General features: G+C 37.2%; 1 protein-coding gene across 3 annotated transcripts in view; it reads left to right on the top strand.

Annotated features, from left to right (window-relative positions):
• ARK2N (arkadia (RNF111) N-terminal like PKA signaling regulator 2N) overlaps positions 1-13,603 on the top strand; it is a 62,853-nt gene that overhangs the window by 26,094 nt on the left and 23,156 nt on the right. Inside the window, exon 3 of one of the 3 annotated variants that reach the window (XM_059725303.1) lies at positions 5,723-13,483. The exons of the other annotated variants lie outside the window; for them this stretch is intronic. Within the exon in view, the coding sequence (XP_059581286.1) occupies positions 5,723-6,177 (455 nt within the window). The 3' untranslated portion in view covers positions 6,178-13,483. Of the gene's footprint in view, positions 1-5,722; positions 13,484-13,603 lie in introns of those variants that run through there. 3 annotated transcript variants of the gene reach the window in all.

Raw genomic sequence — 13,603 nt, 5'->3', positions numbered from 1 at the left:
GTCTATGGAAAAGTTTGTTTCAAACCTGCGCACAGTTTGTCAATTAGTGATAGTTTAATGCGAGGTGATATACTATTTCTTTTTCAAAAGATTTCACCAAATCTATTCAGTTCTAAGAGTGTAGGTAATTAAGTCTTTAATTCTACAATATCTACAGTATGATTTGGAATAAGTTTGGTATGAATGATAAGTCAAGAAGAAAAGTGTCCTACAGAGTATATGATGATGCCATAAACATCAACAGAATTACCAGTTTTTCTCCCCTTGCTCTTACGCACAATTTATGATCAAGCAATTATGTAGTAGAGTCTAATTCTCAATACAAAACTCCCAGCCTAATCATATTCATTGAAGTATTTTCAGTCTTATTTTACTTTTCAGCAAAGAGTGAATAGCAGTCAGTTATGAGGAAGCTTCATTACTGATGCTTCAGTATAATTACATTTAGATCAGTAGGGATAAATTACAAAAATGCAATCTGTGCTTACGATATTCTTGAATCTTTAACATTGTGGGTTTATCCCTGATACCAAAGGTCCTGTCCAGCATTCATTGAAGTTAGTGGTAACTTTCCATTGACCTTATTGTTTATAAATTGGGCTACTGTTCAGTGAATCACAATAGTTTGATAACTGATGCAAATGAAGAAGCCCCTTTTATTTTAAAGATTGAGCCTCTCTTGGCATGCAAGCTTCACAAAAGAGGATATTCTGTGTCAGGTACTGATAGAATGTGATGCACCATTTTCAGCAGTCACTTGCTGAGTATTTTATTCCTCATGGATTTCAAGCAGGACTGTACAAATGAACTGTGACTGAAACTTGGCATGGTAACTATGCCTAAGAATCGATATTTGGCTGAAAAACTTGGATTGTTTTTTAAGTATATAAAAAATTAAATATAGAAAAAAAAATTGTTGTATTTAGATACTAGTGTGCTTTCCTACAACTCAAAATCTAGAAAAATAAGTTAACCATTTATAGGTTAATATACATGAAGATGCTGTAGAAGTGGCTGAAAAATTCAAGTTGGAAAAGTTGTCATTTTGCATGGTTAGATAACCACTATTTCATAAGGATTTTTCAAGTGCCAGAATTGGACAGAGGTTGGAGTTCACACCTGTGGCAGAAGGCCAACACGAAGGTTACAAACCATTTCAATTCCATTTAAGCTTTGTATACAGGCCTTTTTGGCCTTAAGGTATGAATTTCATTCAAAGAAAATAATTGGAGGTGATGTTTATTCAAGAGTATGAGGGGAAGAATTTTAGCAGTAAATTGTATGGGCTAACACAAGGGTGGGCAAAATGCAGCCCAGGGGCCGGATACGACCTGCCAGGCCATTCTATCCAGCCTGCAGAGCCCTTAAAAAATTTAGAAAATTAATATTAATCTGCCCTGGGCTGCTTGTGTCAAACTCTTGGTCCTTTGGGCCAGGTGAATCCTGCAGGGTTGATCTGCAGGTCAGATGAGTTGTGCAGGGCTGTGCCATTTGGCCTGTGAGGCTGGCAGTGTTAATTGCTGTGGGTCCTGGAGTCAAGGCAGCTGCCGCTCATACCACTGCCAGATTTCCAGCCCCACAGATGAACATATGGCCCCATGTTCCAGGTCTGGCTGGTGAGGCTGGATATTTGGTAGTGGAGTGAGCAGTGGCAGCGTTAATTGCTGTGGCTCTGGGAACCAAATCAGGTAATGCTGCCACCATTCAGTCTTTTGCCAGATTTCCCTGTGGGTGTTCCCTGGGGCCAGATCTGGAGCACAGAGCTGCAGCTGGAAATCTGGGACTGGGATGAGTAGGGGGGCTCATAGTTCTGGAAGCTGTGGCAGTTAACACCCACCGCTGCTTTCCCTGTCACTAAATTTCCAGGCCCGTGGGGAGCCTCATGGACTGCGTGACATGGCTGTGTGGGCTGCATTTTTGACACCCTTGCCTTAAGCAACTAGCATGATAATGCTGGACCTAGCAGTTGGGTCGAAGGGAGACCTAAGGAACTACATATGGAAGTAAAATTGGTGATTTTGATAAGATGCCATGAGGCAGAGGTGGCATGACATGCGTACCATGACCCCTTTTGTGGCCGTTTAAAGATTCCAAGGCTTTTTATTTATTTTTTTCTTCCATGTAAGGGGTACCGACTTGGCTTTGGCCCAGTGTTTTTCAACCTTTTTTTCATTGGCAAACCCCTAAAAATTTTTGAATGGAGGTGCCAGACCCCTTTGAATCGTAAGCATGGGTATTCATATAGTCATCTCTTGTGGACCCCTTAGACATAGTCTGCAGCCTGAAAACCACTGTTATAGACCAATTCAAAAGGTATGAAGTTCTAAATCCTACCAAATACTAGGAAACTCATTTAATACATTGTTATTGCTGTAGTAGTGTGTAAAGCACTTTGAAACTAAACTGGAGCACTCAGAACCATCCACAAAAATGAAAAGTTGTGAGGTATGTGATAAGCTGATATTTTGTAGTATTTTATTTTAAAAATTGGTAAAGAAACTTTCAGTTTAAGTGCAAAGAAAGCATCTGAAACTGACTCATGTATTTGCTGCTACTATTATTTTTAATTCACTTATTCTGAGTAGTGCCTTTTTAAATCCCAGGGTGAATTTGTAGGACAGAGTTAGTTTTAAAAACACCTTTTAATATGTTTTATAAACAAAGAAATTCAATGCAAAAATTGTTGAAGCATAAATATGTAATCATACAATGCCATTTTTTAAAGTCAAGCTGGGTTACTTCTTACACAACTTAAAACTATTTTGCAGTAAGAATATAGGCAATAATACTTAAGGGGTGTGCTCCAAAACCCACTGAAGTCACTGGAAAGATTCACATTTTATTCTTAGTGCTTTGGATTAGGCCAGTGGTTTTCAATCTACATAAGACATGAGGCAACACTGGATGGTCTTGAGGGACCCCTAGAAAGACTTGAAGGACCTCTTGGAAAATGCCAGTTAGTTTTCAGACTACAGAAAAGTAATAGAGCTATTCTTTCATGGCAGAGAACTCCAAGATCACAGTAGGTCAGAATGTTTTTAACAGTATGGATACCTATTTGAGGTCTCTGGGCTTATCGTGTAAATCATGTTTGCACACCTAGCAGTGCTAACGTTGCGTGGCACCCCACAGCAACCTGGAAAGGATCTCGAGGCACCCCAGTGTGCTGAAGCACCTTGGTTGAGAATTGCTAGATAGGGCTCTTGAAGAGGGAGCTCACTGTATTACTATAGTGACCATGTGGGTGCATCCAGATGAGCATGGATGTTTGGTTCCCTGGAGACAAGTAGCAGCAGCGCACCTTTCGCCACAGCTGCTTGTCCCCAGGGAACACCTGTGCCACACACGCTTTGACATATGGCAGGTTACCCCGGGTCGGGTATGGGAGGCTGCAGCAGTGGCGATCCTGCCATGCAGAGCCTGGCTGGCAGCCAGAGTGGATCCGGGCGCTGCTCTGCCTTTTTTTTTTATTTTCCCCCCCGCAGGTATTTTTTTAACCCTGTGTATCTAGGAGTCAAAAAAAAATCCCGCAGAAAAAAATGTGGAGCAGCGCATGCATGGGCAGCGTACCCTTGCAGCACGAAGAACATCTAAATGTGCAGTATGCAGTGCCACAGGCATGTTTGTGGCACCACGTACCCCACAACCATGCTGGTCTGGACGTGGCCTGTGGGACTAACAGGAACCAACATGAAAACAAAAAGCTCCTTCTGTCAGTTAACAGGTACGACTCAATACATATAGTGAGCCAATTAGTTGATCAAGAGGATGCCATTTTTATATAGATGCTTCCTAAACAACCTTGCTTTAACTGAAATGTAGCCATTCGGGCTGAAATAAATAATTATGAAACAATTAGTTTCTGAGCAAAGGATTTGGATGCTGTGTTTTTGCCTGCTTAGCATGACAACAGATGAGTGATAAGACTTTTTAACTAGGATTCATAATGGAAATTGTGCCACTTAACTATAGCATGGCTAGCCAGACATTATTGGAAAATAAGAATGGAATCTTAAATCTTCTGTCTTGCCATTTATTGAAGGGTTTTTTTTTTTGTATATATCTAATTTAACTGACTCCTCAAAAAGAATGTATTGTCTAATGACACTGTAACTTCCCATAAGCAATAAACCCCCAATAAAGTATTAGTGCCTTATCCCTTTATCTGTAAATCTGTGATTTAGGTGGTCCAGTGACTTTTTTTTTTTTTGAATGGTTTTTCTAATGCTTGTAGCTATGATGGCATATGGACTTTTAGAGTTCTGGACAGGCTCTTCCAGAGTTCGGCTTTATGGAGAAACCCCACCCCCCCCCCAACCAAAAACAAAAGAAAGAAAAATGTTTATTGAAACAAAAGTTTAAATTTTACACAGTGAACTCATCTTAATGAATGGTTTGGAAAGCTTAATATGATTCTGGTTTAATTTTGAAAACATCTGAATGAGCTAATACTTGATGCTTTAGAACAACATTACAGTCTGAGGTCCATGGTGTTTTACAGGTTCAGGATTTAATGCTATTACCCCCTTCCTCCCCCCTGCCCTTTAAGAGGGTTTTTGAGGGGGGTTTCTAAGCCTTGGCGCATATTTTACCATTGACTTTTCTTACTAAGAATATTTTACCTTTTTAAGATGGACTTTTCCACTAAAATAATCTTTAGGAGAGCTAGAAACATTTATTTTAGTACTGCCTTGAGAAATGGAAGCAAGCAATTTCCTTCTAATGCACCCATTCCCACTCTTTTTGCATGGCAATCCTACTTGTGAACTCACAACTGTCTCCAGTCAGCTTGTGACCACACACGTAAGCGCCATGAACAGATTTTGGGGTTGTGAGGGCTACTTTGGAAACGGCTGTCCTAACAGGACCTTATCTACCCTTTGGTTTGGTTGAGAAGAGTCTCCAAGTAACAAGGTGCTGCTGTTCTGTTGCTTTGGGCTCTGAGTCGATGGGAGTTTTGCCATTGACTCTAGTTTAAGTAGGGTCAGATCTTGTGTGGATTACTCCAAGGGTGTGTATGCAGATGTCTTTCTTCCTATCAGACTAACAGATGTTGCTTTCGGTCCTGCTTTGCCCTCATGTGCTACACATGGGGGGGTTTTTTTGTTTTTTTTTAACATGTATTTCTTTAGTGTCCAGTATACTCTCTATGCTGTCTTGGCAACGGCTTAGGGTTGTACCACTTGAAATTTTGCAATTGAAGTATCAGTCCTTATCTGTGGTATCTTGTGAACAATTGTGAAGGTGTCTACCCATCCCTTAGTCTAAGCAATAAAATTAATTTATATATAATTATTGAGGCTTATTAGTTAAAAACGGTGGCGTTTATGTTTTGCAGTTTTAAAGAGGTATGCATTAATCGTTATTGTATGATGTTTTGTTCTGAATCAACAGCAAAGTCATCTAAAATTTTGCTGTGGGAATGGGACTAAATTTGGTTTCTAAAAGATACAAGTCTACTGTGAGAGCAGAAATGCTAGAAAAATCTAAAATATATAAATAACATTCTAGTAACTGTGACATCTGGTGGGTTTTTTCTTTGAAGTAAATGCTTCTGGTTATCTTGGAGGTTACAGATTCCTCCTCCAATGTTGTATCCCCTTGGGAACCACTAGAGAGGTGTTTTTTTTAATGCTGTTTTCCTGCGTTAACATGCCTGAATAAACAATGTACTTTTCTAACTTTAATGATGTCTTATCAAATGGCCTCAATGTCTTTAAAGCTGGCTTCAGTCGTGCTGGGGGATCTGGAGGAGCGACCAGGGAAATTCCAGGATTGCTTGACAGGGGCACCGTGTGGGATAGGAACTGCATAGGCAATGTCCTGGAAGAGGCCATGAACTGCTTTGCCGAGATGCAGAGGCAGACAGAGGAGAAATTTCGCATGTGGATAGAAAAGCTAACCCGTCTTGACACGGACGAAGAAAGCAAGCAGCAACTGGAGCCCAGGGAACCTAAAATGCACCTAGTTGGCCAAAGAATTCCCCCTACCACGCAGTCAGGGGCATTCATGCAGATGCCTGATAGCCAAGTACTTCCTCAGCAGTCTTTTAATTCTTATGCGGGCTATCAAAATGTTGACACTACTTTAGAGTTTCCAGTGACTTTTAATAACAATTTTCCACCTATCTTTCCAGAAAATGGAAATATTGCAGAGCATGATTTGAATCAATCATAAACTTAAGGAAAGGCTTTAAAATGTTGATGTTAATGTGGATTGTGCTGAGAACAATTTTTTTTCTTTTCTGTCCATGCACGTTTCTTTTTCCTTGATGGGTTTCTAACACCATAACGCAATCGCTTTATTTACAGAAGAGTTTTATGTACACCCCCCCCCCCCCAGCTCTCTTCACGAAAGCTTGGCGAGATGCAACTCTGAATCCTTGTTACATACCTTTGAAATGATAGAGCTGTGTTTTATTACTATAAGAGCAATTGGACTATTGCATCTATATGCTCCTCTTGCATGACAAAAAAAATGATGTAGGGAAATAAACAATTTTTAAATGTGATGGTTTCAAGAAATCTAGACCCCTAATTAGATATTGAATAATCAGTACTTTGTTAAATATCTGTTCAAGTTTGACAGCTTAAACATGTCTACATATTGATTGTCCTTCTTTGCTTTTTGAAAGAAGTCATAAATGAGTCTACCCTCAAAATTAGCTATGCATAATGAATGTGCCGAATAGTTGATAACCCTGTCCCATTTGACCATTAGTTTTCTGTCTAGAGCTTTTAATAATGTTGTTGCTGTGTTGCAAATGACATTCATACTTAAGGGAAGCACTGGATTTGTTACTTTTGCTTATATGCCTGCATTTATACACGTGATTTAGGTGCTTTATTGTGTGTGTATAGATATACATATATGAACAAACTGTCTTTTATGCTGAAATAAAAATAGCAGTGCCAGTTCTGAGAGGCAACAATCATTAGTTGGCCCAAGAATCTGAGTCTTGGCACAAGAACTTTAAAAGTAAATGCCTGATGTTGAGATTGGTAAACACTTAATGCCCTGTTTGCCAGTCTGAGTAAACAAGTAGGAACATTTTTGAGCCACCGTTTTGAATGCCATTGAAATTATTATTTACTTGTTGAGAAAGCCATAGCATTAGTTTGGTTAAAGAATATAAAAACTTGCTACTATGTGGCTTTTGTTTTAATTGTCAATAATGATAATGAGTTATCCTGAGTAGCACATTTGAAATATTTGTGTTTAAATTGGAATTAAGCTATACAACAGAAAAGAAAACTGATTCCCACCGTTGCCAGGTTGCTTCTTTTCTGTTGCATTCCACTTGGGCCTTCATATGTGAAAATTTTTTTTTTAGTTACCAAAAATGTACATTTATGTGGCTTACTGTCCCTTAGAATTTGTGAGATGTTTCTAATGTGACTAAAATCAAAATTGTAATACGGGGAATTCAGAGTATCTACCTAGATAACTTTTAGGTAAAAAGAATGGGACAGGTCTCTTAGCTTTTATAATTTCATTTCTTCTATAACTGTAGGGAGTTATGATTTTTTTTTTTTTTTTAATCCAGATATTTTCTTCCAATCAGGAATATCATTGTAATTTCTACAGGTCTGCTCCAAGACCCCTGTCGTCAATAAGTGTTTTCCCCTCAACTTACATGAGTTTTGGATCAAACTAAAAGTAATTCGGGAATAATTTAAGTTTTAAAAAATAAAACTAGCCCAGCCAAGTGTTTTATATCTCTTTAAGTAGAGTTTTATGACACTTTTTTCGTTTCTTTCTTTTTTTAGCTTAGAGATCTGTATATTTGCTGAGTGACTGTTTGAAAGGCTATGCAGGAGATGGTTTTTAAGTACCCAAGAGTAATTCCTTATAGATATATAATTTTGATATTAACTTAAATGAATGACGTGTATATTTTTTATCTTCACTTTTAAATTTACCTATAGTTTTAACAGTGTAATTGAGTTGTTTTATGTTGAAATTTAATGAACTTGTTCTCTCTTTACAAGTTAAGATCTTTCAGGGAAGATTACTGTTTTACAAAAAAAAAAAAATCTTTTTTTAGTGTCCATAGATTAAATAGATAAACATTTAGACTGGTAATGAACAGAGTATTTAGAGCATGACAACTCCCACAAATCTTTCCCTGCATGCAAAAGCTGCTTCCAGCTGTGACTGGGTTTGTTTTATGTATAAGTTGGTCATTTACTCAGTGTAAGCATGCCCTAAAACATTTTAAAAATATATATGGAGCAATTAGACTTTTAAAAACAAATTGTCTAAAGAGTTGAGCTGAATTTGTTCATATCTCACACCTCTACAGACTAATGTGTACCATTATATATCTCTTGTAACTGGTTAACAGCTCTGTTAGGATTGTAGTCAGTGAAATTTCTAATTTCTGTGGTTTACCTAGGTTATAGGAACCCTGAAAAATATAACAACGTTTGAAATTGGGGAGAGATTTTTTCTTTTTTAAGTGAAACCAACTGTAAGTTTTACTGTTTATAGAAAACAATCTGTAGTTTATAGTTATTAACAGCAACAACAAAATAAAGGGTTTTTTTGTTTCTAAAAACCTTCCCCCACCCCAACACATTACTTATTGGGTTTTTGTTTGTTTTTTTTTTTATCTTGTAAAGTACTGTGAATGTTAACAAATAATCAGAAAGGAATAGTGGTGGAAGATGTAGAACATATTTTGATGTGCATGAAGATGAGGCTTTAAGATTGTGCCCTCTTTAGGGCATATTAATTTAAAGGCAGCCAGATGATTGCTGAGAGAGTATTTCAGATTAAAGATGAGTTTAACTGTGTTTCCACATGTGAACTGCATAGTAATGTGAATATTTCTGCAAGGAATACAGTTGTAAATAGTTTTGTAAATGATAAATTAGGAAACAATTTTACTTTGGTTATTTTTCCTGTCTGCTTTCAAAACGTTGAGCCAGATATTCAGCTGGTGTATATCAGTATAGCTCCTGTAAAATCAACACCAGTGATAGTTTACACAAGATGAGAATCTGGCCCACAAACTCTTCTTCTGGTTCAAGCTTTATAGTCCTGTTTAAATAAATGAAATCTTCCATGGCATTTGTTTTGCTATAAATATGTGTCAGATGAAGAAAAGTGTTTTTTCTACTCTGAGATCCTTCCTTATTTTCCAGGTTTTACAGTTGAACATAAGTGTCTATTTTGCTGCACTGTACTAGAAATTAAAAAGCTATAGTATGCTGTAGAAAAATCAACCTTTTATGTTGACACGAGTATTGAGTCTATATTTAAAATACGGGTGACAGCAGTTGCCCATCTTCTTTGCAGAATGAAGGTTTGGCTTTCTGTTACATAATTCAGTTTGAAAAGATTTCTGAAAAACTGCAAGTATTTCTGTTATATGGTGGTGTTCATGCAGTTACTGTTGAGGTTGTCATGGTTTCCAATATAAGCTCCTATTTTCAGAAAGTTTTGACTTGATGTTAAGAATGTCAGGGAATTAAGTCTCCGTGCAGTTGAAATTCTAGCATAGTTAGAGTTCAGGACTTCATCCCTTCATCCTTTCTAATAAAATGGTCAATGCATTTTATTAAAAAAGATTATAAGGATTATAAGAGCCCACCTCCTCTGTTCTCTACCCGAACATTTTGATTTTTGAAGAATATTTGTGTTCGTATACCTCAGACCCTTACTTTAAATGTAGCATGCTTGGCAGCATACAGGAAGTTTTTTTATGCGTCAAACAGCACGATGGAATAAAGATTGCCTCTAACTATCATGCACTTTTTCCTTTAAATGGAGAAAAGAACATTGCAGTTTCCTAAAGCTGTTGCTTGTAATCTTGGAGGGTCCTGTGAAAAGTAAAAATGTTGTGTCAGAGCTTCAGAAGCTGTAAGTTAGTGCAACTCCTCTGAAGTTGATACCAACTTAAATCTAACTGTGAAACACTGGCCTGTTTAAATTGCTGATATGCTTTTTGTAAAATATTGCAGTGGACATCTAGAATACTGCAGGCATGCTGCATGCAAGTAACAAGACTACTTAGGTGATTGCAGATGCAGGGTTTAGAAGTCACTGTTTATGTGCACTTGAAATTCATTTGCTTGATATTATTGTACAGCAAGTGTAAATGAAACAAATCTTTGTATAACTTCACTTGATGCTAAGGATGTGTGTCAAACTGGCAGACCTGGAAATTCCAAGTTACAGGACCTGATTCTGGATTTGGTCTGTTTGTACAAGACCCTCAAATTCTCAAGGGGAGTTGGAGGACAATTTGAGTGTGAGCTTAGACTGTGCTGCATGGTTTTTACTGGTTTTTGGGTCACTTCTTAGCTTTGTGGGAGGTAAGTAGAGAAGTGAATGTGACCTTTTACCAGTGCATTAGACGAGCATTTTATTTAAATAGAGCTGATTTTGTTTCTCACATTAATATGAAAAATAGTGTAGTCTGCAACTAAAGATTTTTTTTTTAAGGGTAAAACTTAAATGTATATATATTCCAAATAGTACATGGCATAACAAAATCAATGTAACCTTGCAACATATTGCCCTGAAGTCTATAGGTATGAAATGTCTCATGACAATTCTCATCTTTGTGATAAAGAGAAAATATTTTTAAACAAGGTAGCTGAATGCTATCTAGCTACTATAATATAGCTGTATACACTTTTACACTGGGTCAAAACTTATGAAAATAACTGGGAGCAGTTTTCCAAATATTTACTTAGCATTAATTTTAGTACATGGGTTACAAATAAAATCATTATTAAACCCCATTTTTATGCTTTTGCTCAAAGGTTTAAAGCCAAGAAACTAAAGCCTGATGCATGGCATTGGCAGATATGGACATGCAGGCAGCTTACAGACATTAAAAAAAAAAAAAAAAAAAAAAAGCCCCCCGGTCCCAGCCCCCTGTGTTTTAGTTTAAGCTCGGTGCACTCCCACACCAAGCCCAGCACATGCCCAGAAGAGGCATTGCATTAGTTGGACCTAGCTCACCCAATGCCTGTATAGATCATGCATTTTAGGTGGGGTTGGCACTTTTATCTAATAGCTGATTGAATTAGATAAAAGCACCCCACTAAAGAGATTGAGTCATCTATTATATAAAAGTGCCGAAAAGCTCCGTTGAGTATACAGACGCTGTGGAGCTAAGTCAAACTAACATGTTGCTGTTTCTGGTAAAGCGTGTTTTCTTTTAACATCTGTAAGCAGCCACAGATGCTATGCTCCTTCCTGCTTTTTTTTTGTTTAAAGAATGAAATTCCTGTGCATTTTTAACACAGTCCCCCTGTGAGTCTTGTAGAGCTGAGCTGTGTGAACACTGGCACTCTAAACATGGGTAAGAGTTTGAAGTTGGAAAGTCTTTATGTAGGTAAAGATTTGCCTTCACAGTTCTACTTGCATGATCTAAAGCCTAATTATTTACTAAACAGACCGCAGGATCTCCAAATGAGGCACTGTGATATATATATGCAGCATTTAAGAAATGATTGAGGTGAACTGAGATTGCTACTCAAGATTTCATGTTATGAATTCGGTTCTGGTTCTTGTCTGTTTTTGCTAATGAAAGGAAAAGGAGAAACTCCTGCATCCAGTTGTTCCATGTTTCTTGCTTGTTGTACCAGCAAACATTCCTAAATGTAACCTTATAAGAGCAGAATGCCTTCAAAAGCATTATTTCAGTATTTTTATATATGCATTTTATTGAAAGGCATCATCAACTTGAAAACTAACTATTTAAAAAAAAAAAAATCAGGTACTGCACCTAGAAAAAGTCCCTCTGACTTGCTTGTAAATTCAGTTTTATATGGTCTTCTAGTTTAAAAGAAATGGCGGGGGTGGGGGGAGAAAAAAACCAAACCCTCTGTTGCTTTTGTGAAAGATTTGCAGAGGGAAAATTAACTGCTTAATATGTTCATACAAGTGGAGGCAGTGAAACAGATTATACAAAGAGTGCTCAAATGAGCAAAGAAACTGAAGAAATGAAGGAAAATATTTTTCTCTCATTTTTCATTTATATAGCTCCTCAGAAATAGTTGTAGTTAAATTCAAGTAGAAGTGTTATTTTTCAAGTTGATGGTGCCCATTTAACATTGTTTTGGGTTGTTTTTTTTTAAGCTGCTGAAGTTACGAATGGAGGTTCTGTTTTATTTAGGATTATTTTTGGCAGTTTATTGGAAATTTTAAATTTTACTTGTGATTCATATTTTAGTAACGTATATTGTCTCTTCCTGTATTACAAACTGAAGGTTGTCTTTTTTGACATCCTAACTCCTTTATGGGTAAAATCTTGGCCCCATTGAAATCGGTGGAAAAACTCCCATAGACTTTACTGGGGCCTGGATTCCACCCTTAGTTTTAATGAGAACAGTATCATTTACTCATTTCTCAGTCAAGGACAATTCCCTCTGACTTTAACAAAATCTCTCTCTGATTAAGATCCGTAGGTCAGATCCAAGTTCTTGATTTAGATTCAGCATAACCAGGGTCTTCAATGTGACAACTCTGGTTGTGAGAGCATTCAAACTGAAGTGCTGCATGTGGTGTACTGTATAAACTTAACAGTCAGGCTAATTGATAGAGATGGATGCTACCTTGCAAAAAAAAAAAAAATTGTCAGAACCCTTTTGTTTCATTCAAATGCTGTGAATCCTGTGCAGCACTGGCTCACTGGAATGAAGGCAGGTGGGAAAATAGTCTCTCCAACTAAAGAGCCTCTAAAGGTCATGGTGAAGTTTTACAGATGAATTTGCTAGGGGTTAGTTCATCCTCCAAAGGCTTTGCCATCATTGCTGTACCGACCGGCAGAGCCCTGTAATGACAGTGCATCTATGGAGTTTATGCTGGCACTGAGTACAGCGTGATTGGTGGCAGACTCCTAACCTGACTTAGCTGTGCCAGCAAACCTCTGTAAGGTAGACCAACCCTCATGTCTGACGGTTCATTTTTTGAGTGATAGGTTTGGAGTCAATATTATTGAAAATGTCACATAGCATGAGGCGATTAAGCCTGGAGTAGAAGAATATGCTGTGCTTCCTAGCATCCCCAATATATTCCATCTGCCTTTACTTACAGGACAATTGTGACATGACCTTGTTGCACTTCTGTTATTAAAAAAACAAAAAATAAAAACAAGGTATTTTCCATCTAGATATCAAATAGCCTGGAAGAGAGAACATTTATGGCTTTGTGTTTCTGAAATAACTTTAGGCATGGTATCTTCAAATGATCATGAATCTAGTCTCAGAACAAATACTAATTTCTTCTTGTTATGATTTATTCCTGTTGTATAAGCCTAATTAACTATTTTAAAATGAAGGAAAAATATGGAGAACGCTAATGTTAATAGCAATTATTTTTTTGTTCATAATAATTTTTAGGAAGATTGTTACACTATTATTGTTTTATTGTATTTACAGTATGTATCTTTTTTGCCTCACCCTGTAAATTTTGAAATGTAACTACTGTAACCTAGAATAAATAAATATACAGAGTGATGAAATGTTTCACGTTACTAAATTATAGGCATCAAAAGGCGAGTTGTTTTTCCTCTCTTTTGGCGATTGGCCTAGAGTTTAGGTAGTTTCATTCAATGCCACTTGAATCGCGCACTGATTATGTT

The sequence above is a fragment of the Alligator mississippiensis genome, chromosome 3, assembly GCF_030867095.1.
Source record: "Alligator mississippiensis isolate rAllMis1 chromosome 3, rAllMis1, whole genome shotgun sequence".
NCBI lineage: Eukaryota > Metazoa > Chordata > Crocodylia > Alligatoridae > Alligator > Alligator mississippiensis.
This window is presented reverse-complemented; position numbering and strand designations above follow the sequence as displayed.